This window comes from Pavona decussata, unplaced genomic scaffold (assembly GCF_977016875.1).
Source record: "Pavona decussata unplaced genomic scaffold, jaPavDecu1.1 SCAFFOLD_215, whole genome shotgun sequence".
In the NCBI taxonomy this organism is placed as follows: domain Eukaryota; kingdom Metazoa; phylum Cnidaria; class Anthozoa; order Scleractinia; family Agariciidae; genus Pavona; species Pavona decussata.
Window position 1 is genome coordinate 711327 of NW_028145620.1, and position 27836 is coordinate 739162.

General features: G+C 39.8%; 2 protein-coding genes across 2 annotated transcripts in view; one reads left to right on the top strand and one right to left on the bottom strand.

Moving 5' to 3' along the window:
* LOC146459873 (uncharacterized) overlaps positions 1 to 26109 on the bottom strand; it is a 47112-nt gene extending 21003 nt beyond the window's left edge. Inside the window, exons 1-5 of the mRNA XM_085088765.1 lie at positions 26041 to 26109; positions 14608 to 14669; positions 10138 to 10515; positions 8797 to 9174; positions 584 to 961 (exon numbers count right to left, since the gene is read on the bottom strand). Coding sequence (XP_084944891.1) covers positions 584 to 961; positions 8797 to 9174; positions 10138 to 10515; positions 14608 to 14665 — 1192 coding nt within the window. The 5' untranslated portion in view covers positions 14666 to 14669; positions 26041 to 26109. The remainder of the gene's footprint in view (positions 1 to 583; positions 962 to 8796; positions 9175 to 10137; positions 10516 to 14607; positions 14670 to 26040) is intronic.
* On the top strand, positions 1748 to 3738 carry LOC146459874 (uncharacterized). The gene is made up of 2 exons (XM_085088676.1): positions 1748 to 2143; positions 3096 to 3738. Exons 1-2 carry the CDS (start codon positions 1763 to 1765, stop codon positions 3630 to 3632), a joined length of 918 nt encoding a protein of 305 aa, XP_084944802.1. The 5' UTR covers positions 1748 to 1762; the 3' UTR covers positions 3633 to 3738.
* Positions 26110 to 27836: the final 1727 nt, after the last annotated feature.

Sequence of the window (27836 nt, forward strand, 5' to 3'; positions counted from 1 at the left end):
TGAGAAAATTTTAGGTTGCTTATTTTAAATTATTTCATATTTGTTACCTCTCTGCCAAAAGAATTTGATGCAACAACTATTAGCGATAATTATAATTAACAAAAAAAAATAGCAAATAAATAATAATTGTTAACTAAATCTATTGCCGGATGAAAATTGAATATGAGGATTACACTTTCTGGAGACTCGCCAGTCTTATTATAAACCTATTTAAAGTCCCGTATGATGCAAGGTGTTAAAATAGTCGTTAAAACTACTAACCCACATACCTAGCAGGGTTAATTATTCAGGAATATTTAGTTCGGCTTAATCTTCCTAGATTGTGGAACACCAAAAAATAGTCACTTATGGCTTGGATACTTGAAACTTTTATAATGCACATCTAGCGCTTGACTGGATATCGAAAGGCATTAGTGGCATATACCTTGTGACTTATAAGCTTTACTGGTGAATGATAACAAATTAACTTTAACAGAAAATAATAAGAAGTGTGAACTAAATATATTGAATAAATACTCGGCAACTGAAAACAACTACCTTTAGAAATGACTATAACTGTTAGTTTGAATGACCTATCACTTACGACTGATTTCACAAATGGGGCGGAAAGAAGTTCTGCAGGGCCAGTCATGCCATTTTTGTCCAGCCTTGGTTGCTACGCAATCTTCTGTGCCTCCCACGTCTCTGTTAGGTTGGTCACTGCCCCAGTTTGTGTAATTAGTGAGTGATCCGTCAATCCAAAGCCATCTGGAGCCGTTTGTCGGATCCCTGTGCAAAGCAATCCACGCCCAGTCTTGAATTCTTGAGGAAACTGCCTCAACATTGGCTTGTGAATTCAAAATTGCAAGGTTTGTCCCTAATGCTGCGCAGAAGGATTTAGCAGCGTTCCATCCCATTGTCTCGGAAAATTTTTTAAAGCAAGATCCGTGAAAACCCGGAAGCCAACCCGTTGGGCATAGGGCTGCAAGAAAATGTAAAATAAAGCAAGTAAATGCAATACACAATACAACACAATGCGTGCAATACGACGCCACGTCATGCCATGCCATGCAATGCAATGGTGGCTTTAGATAGTCAGGAGACTACAAGAGTGAAAGATACAAAGCTAGGACATCTAGAGTAGTTTGGTTTTTTAAACTAGCCAAGTTCGATATAACTCGAAAGTATCAGCTTAATTGGACTTATAACTTTTTTATGATAGCGTGCACGTACTTCACTTGGTGAACCTAAAGCGCTTTGCCGCCGAGTTGATCGCTTAATTTTACGAACAGATCGCTGCTTTTTTTTCTTTCGGGACCGAAGCCTTGTTAGTGCATCATCTAAAAAATAGGCATGTGTCCGGTAAAAATGGATGCCACTGGCTTTCGTGCACAGCCAGTGTGCGACCATTTGGAATGAGAAAATTTTAGGTTATTTATTTTAAGTTATTTCATATTTGTTACTTCTCTGCCAAAGAAGTAAATGCAATAATTATTAGCGATAATGATAAGCAACAATAAATAAATAAATAAATAAATAAATAAATAAATAAATAAAAATAATTATTAGCGAAATCAAGAGAGGATGAAGGTACCTTCATCCTCTCTTGGCGAAATCTATTTATAAAACTATTCACACTGCATACATTAAAGTGACGCATATAAGATCAACACGTGTGACTAAATTATCACTTTGGCTCAACTGCAGCGCGGTTCGGTTGTGCTCCAGTTCGTGTCGCTCGAATAGTTGGAATCTCCTCTCCTCGTGTTATTGCTTTACTTGGATGGCGAATGTACAATACCCCGGCCCGGTTCGTGGTCGTCTGAGACCTATACAAGTCGATGAATTGCAAGCGGGCGCGGAACAAGCGGCCCAAAATGGTCAAGTGCCTCGTGGAGACGTAGAAGTTTTGCCGGCGCCAGTTCAACCTCCTCAACCGGCTGAAAACCAGGGCGCTCAACTTGTTGTGGGCCAGGCTATCTTACCTGCTCAAGCCCAACAGTTTCCACCGGCGCAAGTTCCAGCCCAACAAATTCCGCCGGCGCAAGTTCCAGCCCAACAGATTCCGCCGGCGCAAGTTCCAGCCCAACAAATTCCGCCGGCGCAAGTTCCAGTGGCTCCACAAGAAGCTATGCACGTGGAACCAACTCAAGGAGAGCTTGAGGTAAATGCGTTTCGTTGACATGTATTCAGTTTCGTGTTGTATGGGGTTTTTCATTATTTTCGGGGTTTTTTCCCCACTCAGTTTGTCCGCGTTTGCCGGTTAGTTGGTTGTGAGCAGCTCTAGTGTATTAAATTTGGACCTTGGCGGGTTTAATGGAGTGAATGCTTCATTAGCGGCTTTCGCGGATTGTGTTTTTCTCTCAATTGTTGTCGAGAATTTATATGCAACACTCAGATGGGGCGGGAACTTACCGTTCACTTATGTGCGTGTCTTTACTGTATAGAGGTGAAATTTTGTAACTCAGGATAACGCGAATGAGCTATGGGGTGTGAGTTCACCAAAAAAAAAAAAAAAAAAGAAAGAGCAATGGGGCGAGAGTTCGCCATGAGAAATAGAAAGTGAATGGGTGTGAGTTCGCCATGAAAATAGAAAAGAGAAGTGATGGGGCGAGAGTTCGCCATGAGAAATAGCGAAGGGGATGGGGCGAGAGTTCGCCATGAGAAATAGGAAAAAGTGATGGGGCGAGAGTTCGCTATGAGAAATAGAACAAAGTGATGGGGCGAGAGTTCGCCATGAGAAAAGAAAAGGAAAGTGATGAGGTGAGAATTCACTTTGAAAATTGAAAAAAGGAGAAAGAAATGTATGAGAATTCTCCATGAAAATAAAAAGGGAAAGAAATGGGCGAGAGCTCGCCTTAGGACAGATGGGGGTGTTCCCCATACAATAAATAAATAGAAATGAAATCGGAAAATAAAAAAAAAGAAATAAATAAAAAATGGAAAATGGAAAAGGGAAATTCGAGTCTTTCGGCAATGCAGTGAAAGTTTTCGATAATGCAATGAAAATCTGTGTTTTTTCTGTAATGCAATGGGGCGAAAGTTCGCTACAACAAAAGAAACTTCGTGAGTTGATGTTCGTATAATCTGACTCTTCCCTTTATCTGCTCTCCTAGACTCTAAAGAAAAAGTTTGGTGATTTACAAAAGTCCCTTGAGGAGTTGACGAAACTCTCTGTGGCCTCTGTGATAAGGAAGATGCTCGATTATGCGGCACGGCCGCTTTCAGAGTTTAACAAGTACGAGGCGATTGATATTCTGGAGACCCTTCAGAATACCTCCAGGGATAATCAGGATGACAAACGCGATTTCTACCGCCTTGTGTACCAGACAGCCAGGGCAAAGGTAGACCTCCCAAAGGAACATTTTCGCGCTTTGGTTCTGCGCCTCCTCGGGGACAAAGACCATACGAAAGTGTACGAGGCGGTTGCGAAGGTGGAGAAAGCGATGACTGGGAGAAGCCCGTCATCTGAATCTTCTTACCGTGAACGTGGTGATGCCCCATATAGAGGTCGTGGCTGGAGAAGTGGCGCTCCCGTCCAATGTTATTTTTGTGGAAAGTATGGCCACATTATGGCAAGGTGTTATGCAAGGAGGGGTGCACAGCAGAGGCCCTCAGCAACCCGAGGTCGTGCTAAAGATAACAAGTTCTAATAGGTGTACTAAACCACTGAAGCGCATGAAAGGGAAACAAGTTGTAATAACAGTGATAATCATGTTAATAACAAGTTCAATGAGTGCAATAAACATTTGAAACTTGCCCGGTTTTTTCGATTTGATGCGATTCTTAAGTGGTATTCGGTTAGCATCGCCTTTACAAGGGTAGGTGGAGGGATCAGTAACACCTGCCTGTAACATTTATTTGTCTTTCACTTCTGTTCTCGCACATTGTTTTTTTTTTTGTTTACCTGTACTGTAGTCACAGAGAGTTGAGAGTTTTGAAAACAGGGTATCTCAAAACCCTCCCGGTCATACTGGGTCAAGACTGTCCTCTCTCTGCTGGCTTGTACGGGGTTCTTTTAAAAAATCGTTTTTTCCCCTTAGGCAACATTCTGGTCATGGGAAAAAGATGACAACTTTGATAACTTTATCAACAACGTTGGTGATCGCGCAGGTGCGATACAGTGGATAGACGTAAGGGGGAACCCCGTATTGGTCAGCGGTGAGGGGACAGAAAATGACCAGTTGATGCAGAAAACTCGACTAGTTGAGAATGGAGAAATTATCGGCCATGTCGAAGAGTTGCTATTTCGGGATCCTGATACTTTTGTGGCGGGGGAACTTCACAAACGCATAACCCAGTGGGCAGAAATCGCGAAACTTCATCACACCAGGAGGAGGTATTGTCTTGGATTGGGAATAAGGTGTCAATATTCCCATATTTCAAACACTTTAAGGGAACGTTCAAGGGGGAACATTACGATTCCGACCGGCCACCCCACAGATTGTTTAAAATGTATCCTGCCACCCCACAGATTGTTTAAAATGTATCCTGTAAAATCCTGTAAACAGTTTGGGGAGTTTGTCAGGACGACACTTTTAAGTCGTCCAAAAACTGGTGCGATCTCTTTGGTGGGTAAGGTTGGCCAAGTAACCCCGCCTCAAATTGTACTACCGTTGACGGTTGAGCCATCAAAGCCGAGACTGTGTCATGATGCGCGGTACCTAAACTTGTGGATGCTAGAGAAGCCTTTCACCCTGGATAGGGTGACAGATTTGCCTCGGTATGTTTTCAAGGACTCTTATCAGACCGTCCTTGACGACAAATCTGGATACGACCACCTTTTGCTGTCGGAAGAAAGTCGTACATATTTCGGAATCCAGTGGGGTGGTTGGTACTTTACATATAACTCCCTACCGTTTGGCTGGAAGATCTCCCCTTATGTGTATCATTCGACGGGCCTTATGGCGTCTAATTTTCTACGCTCGTTGGGGATCCCATGTCTCCTATATATTGATGATAGGCATAATGGTCAACTCCAGGTGCCACTTAACAAAGGGGAATATGGTACCCTACACTCTGCAGATGAGCGTAATTTGGCGGCGGCCAAATCAGCAGTATTTCTTGTGGCGTTTTATTTGGTACGTTTGGGATATTTTCTGGGCCTAACGAAGTCAATCTTAACCCCCCAAAAGATGGTCCCTTATCTTGGCTTTCTCGCGGACTCCAGTAGGGAAGTTTTCCACCTGATCCCGGACAAAAAGCGCAAGTTCCTAGAGCTGATCCGAGAGACATTAGGCTCGAGTTATGTTTCGGTCAAGACACTTCAACGTTTGGTCGGCAAGTGCGTCTCCTTTTCCCTGGCTGTTCCAGCAGCGCGTCTGTTTACTAGAGAGATGTCGGCAGCAATCTCAAGGGGTATGCGCACAATGAAACCAATTGCGATCCGGGGTGCACTGCGCGATGAGATCGCCCATTGGTTATTTCTAGAAGGGTGGGATGACCCTCTACCTTGGCGCGAAGAGAAACACCTTCAGATTTACATAGGAACGGATGCCTCCCGAACCGGATGGGGTGGGGTCATCTCTACGCTTGTGAAGCAGGAGGCATCTGATTATTGGTCAAAGGATGAGATGATGCTGGATATCGCGACAAGGGAAGCCATAGCTGTGGATAAGGTCTTACAAGCCTTTAAACATCTTGTCAAAGATTGTCGCGTCGATGTCATGATTGACAACCAGGCAGTCATGCATGCGTGGACTAATCAAGGCGGCAAAAGTCATGATTTGAACGAGGCTATCAAGGCATTATTTTTTTTTTTTTACCACTGTGGACCTGAATCTGTTATTACGCATGTTGTACGTCCCGTCACGGGAAAACCCGGCGGATCCCCCTTCTCGCAGGCTATCTTCTTTGGACTACACACTAACACCGGAGACCTGGAGCGAGGTACAACGGGTCTTTGGCGGTCTGAATGGCCACTCCTGTGATTTGATGGCCCTAGATTCAAATGCTATGACTGACAAACAAGGGAATCATCTTCCCCATTTCACGCCGTGGCCCCTCGCCAGGTTCGATTGGGGTGAATCTGTTTGCACAAGATTTGACAAAGTTCTCTTCTGTTATGCAGCGTCCATATGTTTTCCCGCCAAATGTCTTAGTCGGCCCAGTCTTGCGTTTTCTTCAGTCTTACCGACAGCCATGCACGCTTGTGGTTTTGGATACATACCCAAGGAAGTATTGGTGGCCGTTTTTACAACGTATCTCCAGAAAAACGCAAAAGATGGCAGATCTAGGTGATTTGCATGCTTTGTTAATCCCTACGAAGGAAGGTTGGAACAATGAAGTCAAGATCCCAGGGGAACTGTGGGCTTTTCAGATAGCTTTTGAGTAGAACTCATAGCAGTGACATTGCTTTAGAATTGCTTGTAAATATTTAACTGGACTGGGGAAGCCCCGACATGTGGGGGGGATCCCTCGTTAGAGTCATAAGCTGTTTTTTCTTTTTCTTCTTTGTCTTGAATAAATCCAATGTAATAACTATAACATGTAGGAAATAAAACGTTCCTTTCATAGACTACAAACGTCTCACCTTTCTTTCCCCTTAGGAACTTCCTGTTGTTGCTAAGTTGTTTACGCTATCCGTCAGATCCCCGACTTGTTCCCATGCAAATGACCAGGATTTTAGATTCTGTCAAAGGTGTGGCCATAATCGGAAAGTCTTGACAAAAGCAAATGTCAAAAAAGTTAACGTCGATTTGGAGTGCATTGATCAACGTTTACGGCAGCTAATGGACTTTGACCGTGCTACTAGCTATGCTAAACAGAAAGACTCGTTACAAAAAGAGTTTGAAAGCTTTCTGGCCTCACTCCCGGGACATGTCACTTTGGCCACTGTGACCCCGCGTGATGTTTGTCGTTTCCTTATTTTTAAGGATAAGGATGGGAAAACGCAGATTCACCGCAATGATTGCGACCATATCGGCAAAAAGGGACGATTTTCGTGTGGATGCGTAATACGTTTATCTTACAAAACGATTGACTCTTATATCGGTAAGTTACGGGCCATTCTTCACTCTATTGGACGAGATGGCGAGTGGGACAAGCGCTTTGGCCTTGGTAACCCGGCGTCTGACAAATCCGTGAAAGATTTCCTGAGGCTGGTAACCGCGGAGCAACTGCAGGCCCGTATAACACCGAAACAGGCTGCGCCGTTCTGTGTTGACAAATTAACACAGTTATGTTTGCACTTAGAAAGAGAACTGCAAGGGTCTGACAAGGCGATTGACAGGTTCATCATAGCCCGCGACCAAGCATTTTTTAAGCTGGCCTTCTTTAGTGGAGATCGGCCAGGGGATTTGGGACAGATTAAGGTTCCTGAAATCCTTCGTTTCCCCAATGATGACGGGCTCCTCTTTAACGACATTTGGGGGAAGACGTTGAGGGATGGGGATGAAAATGTGTTTGGGGTTAGAAGAAATGCGCAAGCGGAAATCTGCCCTATTCGAGGCATTGAGTGCTACATCGAAGTGACTCGTGATATGAGGGTAGATTTAACGTGTGGCTACCTTTTCCGCCCAGTTGCACCAGATTTGGGTATAAAAGACGTCCCCTTTTCCTCCTCCGCAGCCGAATCACGGTTAAAGAGCTATCTTAAAGAAATGAGTGCGGATAACGGTGAGACGCTCCACGGTTTCCAGTCAGGCTGTGCAATTACCCTGGCCCTTACCGGTGCGGACCTGGCTGAAATCATGGATCACGTGGGGTGGTCAAGGCGCCACACGGCGTTGTACTACATGCAACTAGCGAAAGTTTTAAATCCAGCAGGGGCCTCGGCAAGGCTCGCCTCGAGTGTTGGCTCCGAGCCATCTGCCTCCTGGCAAGACATTAATGAGCTAAAACGTTTAGTGTGTGCCTTCCCCGCAACCAATCAGTGGAAAAGAACCTACGCAGAAGAGTGCCTGTGAGGTACGATGAAAATCTACCTCCTAGAGTTAGGGAATTGGATCGGGGTTTAGTTTTGGGGAGTTATGATTTGGTTCAGGAAGAGGGATGCCTCTCTTTGACGGTCCAACGTTGGTCTCCTTAGGTGGCTGTTTAGTATTGGGGAGGAGCCCATCGTTGACCGGGTAGATAGAAACAGACTTAGTGACATTAAGTAACAGGAGCCAAATTTATCCCCAATCTTATTGCGGTACGACAATGGATGCAGTGTTGGATAGTTTACTATTCACACTGCATACATTAAAGTGACGCATATAAGATCAACACGTGTAAATAAATTATCACTTTGGCTCAACTGCAGCACGGGGAGGGATCGTGCGGGTACGGGGCGACGAGGTGCTTACGGGCAAGCCCTGGGAACTAATGCTAGACTAGTTATCTTTCCCTCCCTCCCACCCTTACTTTTCTTTTTCCCACACTGTGACCGTTGTCGCGTCGCCAAATTTATCCCCAATCTTATTGCGGTACGACAATGGATGCAGTGTTGGATAGTTTACTATTTAAAGTCCCGTTTGATGCAAGGTGTTAAAATAGTCGTTAAAACTACTAACCCACATACCTAGCAGGGTTAATTATTCAGGAATATTTAGTTCGGCTTAATCTTCCTAGATTGTGGAACACCAAAGAATAGTCACTTATGGCTTGGATACTTGAAACTTTTATAATGCACATCTAGCGCTTGACTGGATATCGAAAGGCATTAGTGGCATATACCTTGTGACTTGTAAGCTTTACTGGTGAATGATTACAAATTAACTTTAACAGAAAATAATAAGAAGTGTGAACTAAATATATTGAATAAATACTCGGCAACTGAAAACAACTACCTTTAGAAATGACTATAACTGTTAGTTTGAATGACCTATCACTTACGACTGATTTCACAAATGGGGCGGAAAGAAGTTCTGCAGGGCCAGTCATGCCATTTTTGTCCAGCCTTGGTTGCTACACAATCTTCTGTGTCTCCCACGTCACTGTTAGGTTGGTCACTGCCCCAGTTTGTGTAATTAGTGGGTGATCCGTCAATCCAAAGCCATCTTGAGCCGTTTGTCGGATCCCTGTGCAAAGCAATCCACGCCCAGTCTTGAATTCTTGAGGAAACTGCCTCAACATTGGCTTGTGAATTCAAAATTGCAAGGTTTGTCCCTAATGCTGCGCAGAAGGATTTAGCAGCGTTCCATCCCATTGTCTCGGAAAAATTTTTAAAGCAAGATCCGTGAAAACCCGGAAGCCAACCCGTTGGGCATAGGGCTGCAAGGAAATGTAAAATAAAGCAAGTAAATGCAATACACAATACAACACAATGCGTGCAATACGACGCCACGTCATGCCATGCCATGCAATGCAATGGTGGCTTTAGATGGTCAGGAGACTACAAGAGTGAAAGATACAAAGCTAGGACATCTAGAGTAGTTTTTTAAACTAGCCAAGTTCGATATAACTCGAAAGTATCAGCTTAATAGGACTTATAACTTTTTTATGATAGCGTGCACGTACTTCACTTGGTGAACCTAAAGCGCTTTGCCGCCGAGTTGATCGCTTAATTTTACGAAAACATCGCTGTTTTTTTCTTTCGAGACCAAAGCCATGTTGGTGCATCATCTGAAAAACAGGCATGTGTCCGGAAAAAATGGATGCCACTGGCTTTCGAGCACAGCCAGTGTGCGACCATTTGGAATGAGAAAATTTTAGGTTATTTATTTTAAGTTATTTCTTATTTGTTACTTCTCTGCCAAAGAAGTAAATGCAATAATTATTAGCGATAATGATAAGCAACAATAAATAAATAAATAAATAAATAAATAAAAATAATTATTAACGGAATCTATTTATAAAACTATTTAAAGTCCCGTTTGATGCAAGGTGTTAAAATAGTCGCTAAAACTGCTAACCCACATACCTAGCAGGGTTAATTATTCAGGAATATTCAGTTTGGCTTAATCTTCCTAGATTGTGGAACACCAAAGAATAGTCACTTATGGCTTGGATACTTGAAACTTTTACAATGCACATCTAGCGCTTGACTGGATATCGAAAGGCATTAGTGGCATATACCTTGTGACTTATAAGCTTTACTGGTGAATGATTACAAATTAACTTTAACAGAAAATAATAAGAAGTGTGAACTAAATATATTGAATAAATACTCGGCAACTGAAAACAACTACCTTTAGAAATGACTATAACTGTTAGTTTGAATGACCTCTCACTTACGACTGATTTCACAAATGGGGCGGAAAGAAGTTCTGCAGGGCCAGTCATGCCATTTTTGTCCAGCCTTGGTTGCTACACAATCTTCTGTGCCTCCCACGTCACTGTTAGGTTGGTCACTGCCCCAGTTTGTGTAATTAGTGGGTGATCCGTCAATCCAAAGCCATCTGGAGCCGTTTGTCGGATCCTTGTGCAAAGCAATCCACGCCCAGTCTTGAATTCTTGAGGAAACTGCCTCAACATTGGCTTGTGAATTCAAAATTGCAAGGTTTGTCCCTAATGCTGCGCAGAAGGATTTAGCAGCGTTCCATCCCATTGTCTCGGAAAAATTTTTAAAGCAAGATCCGTGAAAACCCGGAAGCCAGCCCGTTGGGCATAGGGCTGCAAGGAAATGTAAAATAAAACAAGTAAATGCAATACACAATACAACACAATGCGTGCAATGCGAAGCCACGTCATGTTATGCCATGCAATGCAATGGTGGCTTTAGATGGTCAGGAGAGTGAAAGATACAAAGCTAGAACATCTAGAGTAGTTTTTTAAGCTAGCCAAGTTCGATATAAACGTTCTACCCGTTAAACTAAACTGGATGGTAAACGATGAATTGAAAGAATTAACTCGAAAGTACCGGCTTAATGGGACTTATAACTTTTTTATGATAGCGTGCACGTACTTCACTTGGTGAACCTAAAGCGCTTTGCCGCCGAGTTGATCGCTTAATTTTACGAAAACATCGCTGCTTTTTTCTTTCGTGACCGAAGCCATGTTGTTACATGATCTGAAAAACTGGCATGTGCCCAGTAGAAATGGATGCCACTGGCTTTTGAGCACAGCCAGAGTGCGACAATTTCGAATGAGAAAATTTTAGGTTATTTATTTTAAGTTACTTCATATTTTTTTACTTCTCTGCCAAAGAAGTTAATGCAATAATTATTAGCGATAATGATCAGCAACAATGAATAAATAAATAAATAAATAAATAAATAAATAAATAAATAAATAAATAATAATTTTTAGCGAAATTGAGGATTACATTTTATGGAGAGTCGCCAGTCTTATTATCAATTTATTTAAAGTCCCGTATGATGCAAGGTGTTGAAATAGTCGTTAAAACTACTAACCCACCGCATACCTAGCAGGGTTAAATATTTAACAATTATTCCATGAGCGCGCGTTGGATATCAGATGGTAAATAGTCAACGAGACGCGTAGCGCCGAGTTGGCTATAACCAGTCTCATATCCAACAAGCGCGAATGGAATAATTGTTTATTAAATTCTCCCCGTTTGGGTATTGATGTTAAGGTTTAAAGAATTTTATTTTATGTAAAAATTTCTTTTAAATTGAAACGACCGGATGTTGAGGCTACTACCGGCCAAAGCGCGCGAAACTTTATGATCACCTGACACGTGCAGCTCATTGAATGCAAAATCGAAAGCGAAGTAGATCGGACACAGCCGGACATCTCAAATTCAAGAAACGTTCAAGTGTACGAGTAACAACCTTTCTGAGACAAGCATTCATGTGGTTTTGAAGTTCCAGCTGATCGAGAAGCGTAATAGTTGTGCACCTTTAAGCAAATATTTGCTGTGTGGTGCCGAGCGAAACAAGGGATCAAGGACGGCTTTTTTTATGCTGAACTGAATTCCTTGCAGACGTTTTAAAACACTTAAGGCAAGCCGAGTCCAAGTGTACGAGGTACAACCTCACTGAGACAAGCAGAGCTTATCGAGAAGCGTAAGAGCTGTGCACATTTGTGCAAATGTTTTGCCAACGGGTGCCAAGCGACGGAAACGAACATTATGGCCGCCGCTCGTACGGATTCCATGGATGAGCTTTTGTAACTGGAGTCCTCGTAAATGCGTAGAAACAGAAACGCAGGCATTAAGCTCTTCTTAAGAAGTTTCTTCGATCAATTTTAACCTCTTACCGCCAGGATTTGCAAGCCATCCTGAAATTTTTGAAAGTAACCGGTTGTTATTGTCGTTGTTGTTGTTATGTGATCTAAATCGTTAAATCGTGCAATTTTTCTGATTTTAAAGGTAACTTCGGAGGTACGTACCATTAAATAGTGTCACGCCGAACTTTGTGGCTTTTATTGTTGTCATTGTCTGGTATTTCTTTTCTTTTCTTTGTTTTTTCTCCATTTTTCTGAAGAAACTTTCGCTTCCCGCCGAAAAAAAGGTTTTAGCTTAGCGATCGTTCTGGGGCAATCGTTTTCATATAAAGTCAAACTACGGTATATGAGCTGATAACCGGGATTTAGTGAACCAATCAGAACGTTAGATACGCAATATCCGAGGCTGAGAATTTAATAGCCAGGAATGTTCAATTTCGCTTATTCGTCCTAGATTGTGGAACACCAAAGAAAAGTCACTTATTGCTTGGATACTTACCTCTAGCGCTTGACTGGAATCATTTAACAATTATTCCATGAGCGCGAGTTGGCTATAACTAATCTCATATCCAACAAGCGCGAATGGAATAATTGTTTTATTAATTTTCCGTGTTTGGATATTGCTGTTGAAGTTTACTGAATTTTATTTTAACTAAAAATTTCTTTCAAATTAAAACGACCGGATGTTGAGGCAAGTTCCGACCAAAGCGCGCGAGACGTCTGATGACCACATGTCTCGCGCAGCTCTTTGCAAACGAAGTTGAATGAAAACTGATCGAAAGCGAAGAAGATCGGACACAGTCGGACATTTCAAATTTAAGAAACGTTTAAATGTACGAGTTACAACCTTTCTAAGACAAGCATAGGCCTTATCATGGTTTTCGACGCCATTTTGACGAGTAGGCAAACATGCCTGGAATAACAGTGTTTGTATGGAAATCCGATGTCAAATAATTTTTATAAAACATCGCTTATGAAAAATTTATGAATTGGAAACTTTTGGCACTAGGAAAAGGATTTAAGAAAAAAATTGGAGGGATGTAGCTGTGCCAGAAAGCGTACAGTCGTGTTTTGAACTTTCCATACATTTCCCTGTATTTTTTTCCCGCGAACTATTTTTAGTAGCAGTTCACGGCTGGTTCGCTTTACAGACAAATGTATGGAAAGTTCAAAACACGACTGTACGCTTTCTGGCACAGCTACATCCCTCCAATTTTTTTTCTTAAAATCCTTTTCCTAGTGCCAAAAGTTTCCAATTCGTGAATTTTTCACAAGCGATATGTTTTATGAAAATTATTTGACATCGGATTTCCATACAAACACTGTTATTTCAAGCCTGTTTGCCTACTCATCAAAATGGCGTCGAAAACCGTGATAATACCTATTCAAGTGCTTTTGAAGTTCCAGCTGATCGAGAAGCGTAATAATTGTGCACATTTGAGAAAATGTGTTGCTGTGTTGTGCCGAGCGAAGGAAGGGATCAAAGACGGCTTTTTTTATGTTGAACTGAATTACTCGCAGACGTTTTAAAACACTTCAGGCAAGTCCAAGTGTACGAGGTACAACCTCTCTGAGACAAACATTCAGTGTAAGTTTTTAAACTTCAAGCTTATCGAGAAGCGTAGGAGCTGTGTACATTTGTGCAAATGTTTTGCTGAGTGGTGCCGAGCGACGGAAACGAACATTATACCCGCCGCTTGTACGAATTTTATAAATGAACTTTTCCTGAAGTCCTCGTAAATGCGTAAAAACATGATGGCAGGCATAAAGCTCTTCCTGAGAAATTTCTTCGATCGGTTTTAACCTCTTACCGCCAGGATTTGCAAGCCATCCTGAAATTTTTGAAGGTAACCGGTTGTTATTATTGTTGTTATTATGTGATCTAACTCGTAAAATCTTGCAATTTTAAAGATTTTAAAGGAAACTTCAGAGATACGTACCATTAAATAGTGTCATATCGACCTTTGTGGCTTTTATTGTTGTTATATTGAGATGGCATTGTCTGGTATTTCTTTGTGTTCTTTTTTTTTTTTTTTTTCCTTTATTTTTCCGAAGAAACTTTCGCTTCCCGTCAAAAACAAAGTTAGCTTAGCGACACCTAGGGCGATCGTTTTCCATATAAGGTCAAACTACGGTATATGAGCTGATAACCGGGATTTAGTGAACCAATCAGAACGCTAGAAATGCAATATCCGAGGCTGAGAATTTAATAACGATGAAAGTTATAAGTGGCATATACCCTGTGACTTGTAAGCTTTACTGGTGAATGATTACTAAGTTTAACAGAAAATACTATTAATAAGTGTGAAACAAATATATTTAATAAATATTCGGCAACTGAAAACAACTACCTTTAGGAATGACTATAACTGTAAGTTTGAAAGGCCTCTCACTTTCGACTGATTTCACAAATGGGGCCGAAATATGTTTTTCAGGACAACTCATGCGACAGAAATATGCCCCAAATATTATGACAATTGAGGCAGATTTAAATTAGTGTTTTAAATTTTCATGACTAGCATTTATTTTCTTGTTGTTGTTTTTAATTTTCTTTGCTTGGTTAAATTCATACTTTACCATCTCCTTGACAACTTCCGCAACATATCAAGATTGAGACCAGAAATACCAACATCATGGTCCTGTTCAGACGATTAAAAATATCATGTAAAAATATAACTTTTTAACACACAGTTGGGCTGGTCGCCTAAATCTCGACCTTAAAAAAAAAGAAAATCGTTTAGGATACACAGTTTACGATTTCAAAATGCTACGTCATGCATTTTGACTCATCTATCTCCCTTTTCGTCCTTTCATTAAAAATACACAAAAAAATCATAATCCTCAGTTAAGTTTTTATAATGAATTCGTTCATTTATTTTTTTGTAATTCAAAGTAAAGATATGAAAAAAAGCGCTTAAATGACCTTAAAAAAGTTTTTTCAGGGAATGATGCTGTGGTGAGTGTTTTTTACACATCAGTTGAATTGGCATAAAGTTGGTTCAAACACAAAGCTCAGGGATCGATATCATTTCTAATACTGTTTCCTAGCATCCAGTGCAACCCTGCAAGTATGGCACTTTGGAATCATTTACCACGCACGCGTCAAGTTTAACATCCATGTGACACCGCGCCAGTTGAGGTAACACCTTTGGTTTCTACGACGACAGCCAAAAAAATGTTTATATAGGAACCTCTTGAAGAATTTGAAGCCCATTTTTTACCTGCTATTGAAAAATAACAAGCGATCAAAATATTACAGAGATTTAGATTTTTTTTAATTTATTTATTGCAATTTAATGACTATCAATCAATTAATTAATCAACAAGGAAAATATAGAAAAATAGCCATAAGAACGATTTGCAAAAGAGATCTAAACAGCCCATATAAAAACAAATCACCTTATTAAAAAAATGATTATTATAGCGGAGCTCTCGCGCGCGCCGCAGGCGCGCGCAGCGGAGCCCCATAGCTAAGAGAATTTGGTAACCCGTGAATGCGAGAAAATTTGGTTTGGTTATGACGTCACTTGTGTCCGTCCATGCGACCGTCCGTACGACGTACGCAGCGCAGCGGTTGTTTCGCCCGAAAGTCTATTCGCCCGACGGTATATCGCCCGGACTCACGTCGATTAGAGCGATGTTTTAAATAATAAAATGGAAAACTTACATTAGAATAAATAACTATAAGGCCTACACGATAAAACGAGGGATGTAAAATCAGTAAAAATTGTTCAAACAAACTAAAAGAGGTCCTTACGTTGAGGTGCCGAGTTTCTCCGAGATGTTAGGGATTTACCTACAAGATGATTGATTATGATTTCAAGACAAATAGCTGCATGTCGACTTGTAACAAATATTATTTAATTGATTTATTTTTGTCAGCGGGAAATTTTACCGCGAAGTGAAAACTTTGAACTAATTATGAAATCCATATGGTATTTGTGAATACGGTGTATTTCGTCGTGCGAATCGACGCAAGTTCTATTCTGGCGAAACGCTTTCGGGCGAGTCGACTTTGGGGCGAAACAACCACAATTAGTTAGTACCACAGGAAAACTCAGATTGTGTGAAGCTGTGCTGCAATCGTGCCGCGACCATTGTTTGTTTAGCGTCTTCCTCTACTAACTATGGCGGGAAGTTGCTTTTAAGAAATACACAAAGACATTTTGAAGACAACAAAATACAAAGTCAAGTTATGTAGCCGACAGCGGGAGAAACAGCAAGACGATTAGCGGCGGGAGAAACAAATCGACTTACACATCATCAGAACTTTGAAGTGGAACCATCTTACTCCGACCCAGCGCGACGAATCGCTGAATTTTTCCTCTTGAAGTGAAACGTTTCGCTCACTTGATGTTGTAAAACAAATGGAAAATCAGGAATTAGAATAAAAGGACTGGTTATTCTCAGAAGAGGCGAGTATATTCATGTTATTTTGTTGACAAAACTTTGCTTGTTTGCTGTCTTGCAAGAACTTGTTGTTTTGCAGTGTTGACACGCCGTTTACTGCTAAATAGTGCTTACTTCCCAGGATTCTTTTGAGCTCACTTTTTTCGGTCTATGTTCATTATTTCCCTTGGAGTTTTATTTTCTAATCTACTCCAAATTTTGCCTTCCAACAGCGGGAGAAAGAGTATAAATACGACTCGCGGCCGGTGGGAGAGTTGGCGTAAACAGCAACCGAAACTTGAAGTGAACGCATTTTACTCCAATCCGGCTTGACAAAACGTTGGATTTTTCCTCTTAAAGTGGAATGTTTCGCTCACTTAGCGTTGTAAAACGAACAAAAAAATCAGCAGTGAAATAAATGGACTGGTTATTCTCAGAAGAGGCGAGTATATCCATGTGATTTTGTTGACAAATCTTTGCCGGTTTGCAAGATATTGATTTCCTGCACTGTCTGACACGCAGTTTAGCTTTTAAATACTGCTAGTTTTAGAGCAGTCTTTTTCCCCCTTTTTTCGGGCTTTTTTAAATTTTTTTTCCTTAGAGTTTTATTTTCTAATCTCCTCCAATTTTGCTTTTCAACAGCGGGAAAAAGAGCAGGGCAACTAGCGGCGGGGGAAACATGGACTCTTTTAGAGGCGGGATAACATAAACAGCAGCCAAAGAGAAATCATTTTACTCTAATCCGATCGACGCGACGAAACGTTGCATTTTTCCCCTTGAAGTGAAACTTTTCGCTTACTCAACGTTGTAAAACGAACGAAAAATCAGCAATGGAATAAAAGGACTTGTTATCGATCTCCAAAGAGGCGAGTATGTTATTTTATGTGATTTTGTTGACAGAACTTTAATTTGCTGTTTTGCAAAGTATTGACACTGCAAATTGTTTAACTTTTGTAAAAGCTACTGCTAACGCCAGAGCAGTCTCTTGTGCTCATTTTTTGGTCCATTTTTGTTATTTCCCTCGGAGGTTTATTTTCTTATCTCATCCGGTTTTGCTGCATTTAAGAAAATTTGATTCTCAGGTAAAAATATAGTTAGTCTAACAAACGTCTTGCAATACACTGTGAAAACTACTGACAAGTTTTTTCTCGCATATATTTCTATTTTAACATTTATTTGTGGCAATCTTTACAGAGAACAAACACAAATACTTAAAAGAATAGGATATAAGGGCAAAGATTTAGATTTGTGAGTATTATTATATTTATTCGCTTGTTTGTGCAAATTTTTTAAAGATCGTTGTTTAGTTTATTTCTGTACTGATTGCTATATATACACAAGTTCGCCTTGAAAAAGAATAATAACAACAGAAAAAAACATATATCAATAGGAAGCTGTAGGAGGAAGTACCCGTCCTGAATATTTACCTTCAGTGTACATACATGTAATATTTTGATACTTGATTTTGGACCCCCACTCGCCTAATCATGTAGCTTAGAATGCCTCTTTTACTGAAATGGGTTTTTGGGTTTAAAAGGATACCTCACTACGTTGTATAACAGGTAGTATATGTATTCACATAAAGCCGACTATAATTTAAAGTTTGATTTTGAAGCGGCAGGGGTATTTTGCAGAATGCTGAATGCTGAATTCATAGAAGTCCTTTCATGGAATGGCTGCCATAACAACAACTTAAAGCTATAAATGTCTGTATAACCAGTGTTTAACCCTAGACAGTTAAAAGAGAAGTGCTTAGACCTAAATAACTTCATTCGTTGCTTAAAGGGGAAGTACCATGGGATTTAATTGACCTCTTTTGTTAAAAATGGTGAAATAAGACCTTCACTTTACTACAAAATAATTCTAGAACAATGAGAGGGGAAAAATCAATTCAATTCCTGACAGGAATGACTCATGATTTGTCCTAGCACATTTTGGAAACAAAAATACGAGAACTTGAAAAACATAAGCTCAATATTTTTGAAGTTTCAATCCATTGCAACCTACTCTGTCCCTGGCCAGAGGCACTAATCAACAGTTTTCTTGCACTGGGGTGATAATTTATAGCAAACCTAGTCACCAATTTTTTTGTTTCTGTTGTCAGACAGACATTTTTCGGTTTTGAAATTACATCAAATTTTCGTGATACTTCCCCTTTAATACTAAACTGTCATAGGTAGCATAAAATGCAACATTCAGCATTCAGCAAAATACCCCTGCCGGTTAAGCAACAAAAAATATTATTAAGGTCTAAGCACTTTTCTATACTATCTAGGGTTAAGCAATTCACCAATAATATTTAACGCAAAGCGTGTGGCACTCCGTTCACATCTAGTGCTGCACCTTTTCTTTGCCGGGGATGGTCAAGTTCACTCTCGCTATCATCACTCACTCTCACTAAACATCCCCTCACTTTCACTGCACCATGTTTCACCCACAGCAACAGTGTCGTCTCCATCACTTTGATGATCAGATAAATCAGATTTCAAGTGAATGTCAAGTTCAAAACCATAAAGAGATTTTAACCCTGCAGTCAATAGTAGTAACTCTCTCCAATATTTTTATTGTAATCCTTGTTCTCGGTTTCGTCAGTTCTCAATGGTTGCTTGATTTTGCAAATCTTTGGAGAAATGGAGATGATTTAAATGGTCTAGGTATAATTTAACTAGCTCCTCAGAAGCCACAAAGGTACACTACAGAAGAAAAGTCTGTAATTTCCTTCACTGTGTTTAGCTTTCCTTCATTGAATAATTTTTTTATTTGCGCTCTAGGCATAAAGTAATCAACTGGTTGTGCTGTTTCGTCTAAAGAAGTAGCCAGAGATTCAAAGACACTTTAATTTGTACCTTAATTATTTTTTCTTCAGCCGGGAAAGGGTGAGGAATAATTTTCTGCTCATCATGGAGCCAGCCAACCAATTTTTGCATGAAGCGCACTGCTGCTATTTCTTAACCTTGTAGGACTATCTTTGACAAATTCCATGTATAACTCTCAGACATCATGGTGATCATTTATTTTATGGTAACAAATTCAAGGAAAATAATTATAGCCTGGGACATGTTTTTCGCTGAACTTTCTTATCCCTTCATGAAATTATGATTAGCTGGGTAGAGTTGAAAAAAAAAATGCCTCCTCCCTCTCTGTTACAAATGCCCTTAAATGTAATCTGACAGAACAGGTACATCTTCAATGCGCAATGCTGTCATGACCAACCCTCCATGCATTTCCCTCTATTCTTTATCTTCGGGATTTTCATACTCAGCTAGTCACAGCTATCTTCTAAATTTCTCTGTCTGATTTGTCTTGAAAAATTATATTCCCAGTTTATAGAACTGCTATCGATAATGGCTAGCATCTCCAACTGCAGAATTAGTTCTTTCAGATTCCCCCTGGCCACTGTCTTCATGTGCTCGATGTATCCTGATGAGGTAATCAGAGTCTCCAAATTCTGGACATTTCGGTATCTTGGAACCTGACTTTATCAAACAACATTATCTTACCAACATTATTTGTGATATAGATCACATTTAAAAATGGCTGCAATTGTATTTCTTCTCCAGAAAAATTGATTTTTAAAGACAATCTATTGGTATGTTAAAGAGATTGTACAGTTACAATTAATTTGTATGATGACTGAACATTTTTTTTTTTTGAAAAAGAAGGTAGAGGGCTAGAACAATATAACTATTGTGCATGGAATATTAGAATGATTCCTTGGCAAAGCAATCAACAGCTATTTATATAAATGTGGTTTATGACATAAAACCACTGCATTCTCTATGCAGTGAATGTCAGCCTTTTTATCATTTTAATTTTTAGTAAAGGATTTTTTAAAGTGAAATTTATTAGTTACCGGTAATTATAATGCAAATGTCATTAAATGTTAAGACTCCAGAAAATGCTTGTATTTTCCATTTTAGAGGAGGTTTTAAGTTAAAAAGGGTGATAGAGGGGGGGGGGGGGGGGGGGCTGGGGCATGTATTTTACCATGGTTTGCAGGATAGCTCATGACGTGGGGGGGGGGGGGCAGGAAAAAAAATTTTTATTTTAGAACATCATCGGGTGGGGGGGGGGGGGTGGGGGGCTTCCAAAATATGAAAGGGAGAATTTTATAAATAATCATAGGCCCCCATATGCATAAATACATCAGTGACCAGTGGTACAGTTTTCTAAACCTTATCACCTAGTCTGGTATACATCTTTTTCAGTAACATAAGGAAAAACACTAATATTATTTTCTTTTTCCATTCTGTCCGCTGGGTTTATGTAAAATCTTCTTTATTTACAGCTGTATATAAGAACAGTTTAAACCACTGATTGTTTTGAAGAATGAAGTAATAAAATGCTTTTAATTTGCAATATAAATACATCAGTGACCAGTGGTACAGTTTTCTAAACCTTATCACCTAGTCTGGTATACATCTTTTTCAGTAACATAAGGAAAAACACTAATATTATTTTCTTTTTCCATTCTGTCCGCTGGGTTTATGTAAAATCTTCTTTATTTACAGCTGTATATAAGAACAGTTTAAACCACTGATTGTTTTGAAGAATGAAGTAATAAAATGCTTTTAATTTGCAATATTTTAAGCAAAATATTAGCTGTACATCATTTTGTGAATTCAGAAGAGGACTATTATATGCACACTCAACTCTCTTTAAGCATGCTTGTACCTTCCATTTTTTTTCTCGGAAAAACCAGATGATGAAAAGTAAAGTAAGAAATATTTTTGCAGAATGCTTATTAAATGATACATGGTAGGTTAATCTTGCTGTGTAAAAATGAATGGGACTTCTCAGATGAGGTGCTATCCAGAAGCTGGAGTGATGTTTGAGGCTGCAGCGGTGTAATGTTTAGCAGTCTAATGACTTCTTCAATTGGGATTTTGCATGTAAAGACAAAAGGTTAATAGGTTGAAGCAAGGCCTGTACTTAAATTGAGAAACGAGAGAATGAAATCTGCAGGGGAAATTTTTGTGGTGAAGAAAGCCCCTTAATTTTCTTCTCAGTATTACCTCAGTAAGGAAATGTGGTCCATGCAAGGTAAAGTATTAAAACTCTTTGACTTTGGCAGGATTCAAACCCATTACCCCAGGATTTTGATCACTGATGGACCAAATGTACTCACTAGGGCAATGGGAAATTTAAGTGGTTTCCTTCCCACACAGAAATTTACACTCCAGAGATAATTATTATCTGATTTCCCAGTTGTATAATCAGTACTGCACAGCACAAAATTTCATTATCCCTTAATTGTTGTGTTATTTCTTTACTTTACTCCTTGAGTGAACTCTCATGTAGCAACCTGTTAAAAAAACTGCTGGGGATAACTGACCCCATAACTGCCTGATGGGTTTTTTTGGTAAAAATTTTGACAGGGACAGTTGAGGATTTAATTACCCAAGTGTTATTTGATTCCATGTCAAACAATTTGCTTACTTTAAAAACCAGGTAGCAAATGGCTAGGGACTGCAAAAACATTTTTTTCCTGTTGAATAAATTATTAGACTTACCAAATTTATTGCGCTCAACAATTACATAGAAAGAACATACTCCTTACACAGATTGGAGTCGAGATTGTATGGGACAACCAACTTGATTGCCATGAATGAAAGGATCTTGGGACAATTGAATCTGGCACCCCCTGCAGAATTTTTAGGGGCAGATGATATCATCACCAACTTGGTAAAGGAGGGAGAACCTAGGATTGAGGTCAACAAAATATGCACTCTCTAATTAACAAATCGACGGCAGTTTTCTATGGTCTATACTCTTATAGACCATAAAATGACGTCACAAAATGTTTAAAACTCAAGTGGAACCACGAGCCGCAGGTGAGTGGTCTCGCTGCTAAGTTTTGGACATTTTATGGTCTATAAGAGTATAGACCATAGAAAACTGCCGTCGATTTATTTTTTACAATAACATGGAAAAAGTATGAGTGGAATTGGCTATTTTTTTCGTCGAGAAAGTGTGCGCGTTACATCTGATGTCATTTTTATTGTCTGTACTCTTAAATTGGGAAAATTACACTGCATTCTTACATGTAGACGTAGATTAAGTTAAAGTGCACCTAACCCCTAAATTTTTTTTTTCGCTTAAACAAATCCTCCTATTGTCTGGATTATTCCCTCGCAAAAAGACATCTTGACTCTCTAGTAAATCAATATCAAAGGCTGGTGGAACTGAGCACCTAGTTTTGAGATTCTACAAAAACCAAAATAAACAACTCTATGTGTACAAGAATGGCTATCAACCTGGGAAAAACAGAAATTTTTAAAATGAGCTTTTTAATCTAATTTATTGAATTAATCAGCTACAAGTGCAGTATTTCAAAGAAAATAGAAAAATAGCTTTGTGTCATTTGACTTGAAATATTTATCCTGTATTCAAACATTCTCCAATGTGCATCTCCCTCAAACAGAACCTAAACATCAACAGAAAAAATCACTCAATTTGACTAGAAAACGATGAAATTTAAAATATTTTGAAAATCCCCATGATTAATGACTCGTTTTTTAATTGGTCCGCATTTTGAAACGATCTCTTAGTATTGTGCATATTATGTAATATAGCCGACCACATGAATTCATATAACGACACTGGCCTACTATTGTCCGTATTAACTTACAATTTTAACATTATCTTGATTAAACATCGAAGGTTTCTTTTAGAAAATTGCTCCCCCTAGTACAAAGGTGCGTGTGCATCCATACATAACCTGACAAATATTTGAAGTTAGTCCTTACCTACTAGATTGACAGAGCCGTCGGACCTTTTGCCTTTCGCCGACACAGGAAAACCCCTTCTACTTTTGACATTTATCACACTAAAAATTTTCCTTCAACCCAACTGATCTGCTGTAGAACGGAACATTTTTCACACAGTCACGCAGGAAAAATAAGATGAGGCGACTAGGAAAACTTCGATCGCCTCCAAATTTGAAAACTTCTCCTAAGTTTCCTAGCGCTTAAAAAGCTCCTTGATCCACCACGCTGATTAGATGCACCATCCTAATGTAGGAAGACGTCTAAACACAGCTATTTTTATCCAAATCTCTAGAACAAAGCAAGACAACTAAATTCTCCAAATCGTCCGCCATATTTTGTTTATGAAATTGAAGTTCGCGCGTGTGTACGAAGAATCTGGGTACTAGCAATCTTGGTTCCCACGCGCGGGGGCTCTGGGGACGAGATTGCGACAAATCAGCGTTAAATAATTGCGCCCTCTGTATTACATTGTCATTGTTTATGGGCAGTTTGCTGCCTATGCACTAAAAGTAGATATAACTGCAGAAAGGATGAGGAACTGGTAAGGTTACTACGTTCATACGATGAGCAGATTTCTATAAATGTTATGAAAAAAATTGGAGCTCCGCTTTTAGGCTTGGCTAAATATATATATTATAATATATAAGAAATACTAAGACTAACCAACTAATGACAAACGAGCGGCAAATATGGGGTTAACATGGTCACGTGCAGGGCCATAGCCAGAAAAAAGTAAGGACTAAGGCAATATCCATGGTTGAATTCCCCGCCTAGCAATTTATGGTCTTTATGATGATTACGTTTAAACAAAACACTGGGATCAAACCTTATTTGACAAAAATGCCGCTAAGAGCCCTTAAGGCCATCTAGATCTAGAGATCGAAGTGACTTTTTTGGGGGGGGGGGGGGGGGAAGGGGGGAGGGGGCTTTTTAAATGAGTAGGGGCTCTGTGTTCTTGTATTTTGCTGTTTAATGTGTTTGTTGGCGGTTTGTTGCTAGGCAACGGCCTAAGCCAGGTTTGCCTGACCAGAGGTTTCGTATAAAGAAGGGTTTATTGGGGGGGGGGGGGGGGGGGTGCTCAGTCTCGCAGGCTCATAAAACCTGGTCTCGGCCGTTCTCATTTGAGGATTTTCGTTTCTAAATGGCAACGAAGTTAGCTGTTAAATGCCAGCGCGATTCGCCTCTGCCCACTAGCATCCCACCGCTGTAGAGGATCGGGTCCACAGGGATTTCGCTGTGGACATAGGCTAATGCAAGGCCATTCAGCCTGTTAGAGCCCATCGATGAACGGCACCTGGTCTTCAACCTGCGGAGAGCGCTTAAGCTGGGCTCGCACGAACAGCTTCATGTACTTAGTGGCGCTGCCGCTTGTCCGGTTTTCGCCTCTACAACTTCTTTCCGACCATCTCCGGTGGCTTCTTCACTGACACCACCATCTCTACTAGATGGAATGAAAGACAAAGGTTCTTCGCTGAATACTAGTAATGCCAAAACAAGGTTAAATTTTGGTTCGATTATTCACAAGAACTGAAAGCATGTTATGGGAGCAACTACTTTCCGCTTTCTTTGAAAAAAAATACTGTTGATAGAACACTACATTTTGATAGCTTTTTCTCACCTTGATCAGAGAAGACAGAAGACTCGAGAAATGGCGGAAAAACACGTGAAAACAAGGCAGTTTTCTTTGGGAAGCTGCTGCCTGGTTAGCATGAACTTTTGCTTCATTTTTCTCATCTGTAATTCAGGGCACTGCCTGATTTGCGTTATCATTCAACATGATATCATGTTGCGTTAACATTTTTTTTACTTATTTAACTGTTTGTGAATTTGTCAACAATGACTGAGGCAAGTGCCTCGGTTTGCCTCATACTGGCTACGGCCCTAACGTGGGCATTTCGACTGTTTACCGTAAACGTGATTCGAAATCTCCCTTTCAATTCCAGTGCCATTATTTTCAGTTAAAGCGCTGCTCTAAATAGGCTTGTTGACAGTTTCATGAAATACACAATGAGCATTATCCCCTCTCCTCCATAAATTTAGCCAAAATTGTATGTTACAGTTCCATAGCTAAATGCAACACTGAAATGGTGTAAATTCGAGTTGGACTTTTACACGTCAAGTAAACAAAACTTAGTTACTATTATTTTGCGAGAACTGAATGCAATATTGCAAGAATTTTCACTTTATACTATGGTGATTTCTTTAATTTTTTCTAATTTTGATAGCCTTTGTTGTGCTGCTTTTGACCGCCAACTACACTATTTTGTATAATACCCAACGATGAACATTAGTTTACTAAAAGATATCGCCATGAACATGCACTCTTGACATGCATAAGAATTTCCATTGAGTGGCAACGGGTATGTTAACTTGGATGAACTATATCCGTAGTCGCAGCCATTTTTGTACAGCAACTTAGTTAAGGGTAAGCTGTGAACGGCTTCGTCACTGCACGCGAAAAGGGAAACAAGTCTCTTTATCACCCCCATTTAGTTCAAGCTTCTTTAGTGACTTAAATAAATTCTTGTTAAAACGAACGACGTAAATTAAAGTAAACACACGGAATTACGCTTTAGTAATATATTTTTTCAGCGATAAGCGAAAACAGTCCAAACATCGCAATAAATTGGAAACAAGAAAACTCCCATACAGCATATTCTTCCGTCAGTATACAAGTAATAAATCTCAAAATAGCAGACATCAAAGATGCCAAAGAAAACAATTTGCCTTCCGTGAGAGCAAGACCAGTTAGCTCCCGCTACCAGATACTGATAACACGACATAGCAGATTCTTGAGCGTTTTCCTGACCTGAAAGCAATACTTTTTCACATTTTTGATCAGCTAACTTACCTCACGAAAAAAGCTTGTCAACAATTTTTGACTAGCGGCAACAAAACGACACCTTATACGCGAAGCCAGCAAAACGTCTTTAGTAGGGTGCAGGACGTGCTCATAAACGTGAGCTCGACGGCAAATAACAAAAACAAGTAATTAAAATTAATAACAGCGACATTAAACTGCTTTTGCAGACAAGTTTTAGATTAGATGACATATACGAATATAAATTTAATAGGTTACGTCTTTCAACGCCAAAATGTGTCAAATACCAAGTTAATTTACATCCAGCTTTCATAGTTGGCAACAGCTTGGTACTACTTATCGTATTATGCGGAGGTTATTTAGTACAAGAATCGAGTTTGAGTTTATTGCCTTTTTTGTTTTTCTATTACAATTTCCAGAAGTCTGCGGGCTTGATCTCTGAGAAAATTTTTTCTTTCTTTGTTAATGTGAGATGTAGAACAGAAGCTAACAGCTTGAAGCTGAATCAGACTTGGACGTACAAGCGCACGCATTTTGCATGATATTATTTTAATAATTATTTTTCTTTCTTTCTTTCTTTCTTTCTTTCTTTCTTTCTTTCTTTCTTTCTCTTTCTTTCGTTCATTCGTTCGTGCTTGCTTGCTTGCGTCCGTTCGTTTTTGCTTGCTTGCTTTCTTTCCTTTTTTCTCTCTGGAAAATTTAGTAAGTGGCTAAGTGGCATAGCAGAATACCAGTGAAAAGTCGCTAATTCCGTGTCTTCGGTAGGTAGTATTTAACAGCGAAGAAATTGAATTACAGATTGGAAAGGTTCTCCAAGAAGTTTCTGCTGTGTAAAATATCATACTGCTCTTGCAACTCAAGTAGAAAACTGCTTTTGCGATTCAAGTACCAAAAGTGTGTTTCATCGAAATTAAAATAACACAATAGACGAGTTACAACTCAAGATAATACACTATGTTTGATCAAATGGCAATAATAGCAAACTCAAAATTATTTGCGAATATAGGTGGACATAGAGTTTCTCATCAAGTTATCGTTTAGCCAAGAGTACATTATCAGGCTTTTCGGTAAGAGGATGGGGTGGGGGAAGCGAAGGAAAAAAAGTTATACCACTGTACTGTGTAAGCAGAAAGCAGAGACCCGAGTACACTTGCGCACATATGTTCTTCCAATGCATGAGAAAAGTCGTTACATACCGATGGAGGATGTTAGTGATACACCACTACTACTACATAGATCTCTAGCTTTTTAAAGATAACGAACAAAACTGTTTTACAGCTAAACAAAATCATTTGTTATTAGGGGGTGCAGGGATGGCGCAGTGGTGAGAGTACTCGCCTCCCACCAATGTGGCCCAGGCTCGATTCTCGGACTCGGCGTCATATATGGGTCGAGTTTGTTGTTGGTTCTTGCCTGGCGCCGATAGGTTTTCTCCAGGTGCTCCGGTTTTCCCCTCTCCTCAAAAACCAACATTTCTAATTCGATCTGGAAAGTGTCCCAAATAGGTGCTCTGCGCTAAATAAATTGACACTTAAATAACGTGATTTATTTATTTTATTAAACAAACTTACAAATCGACTGATCTGTAGCAATTTAACCCTTCTATTAAATAACACCGCTCGAGAAGCGTGGAGTTAACTTTGAATTTGTAAAATGAGTATTCATTACAAACAGCAAGGAATCATTTCACACCCGACAATGTCCAGACAAAATTCAGGCAGTCAGGAAACAAAAACCCATAGACTAGTAAACATTAATTTCAGTAAAGCATCAGAACATTTAGAGTGGCTTGATTACACCGTACGTAGAGATTCTGGTGAGTCCAA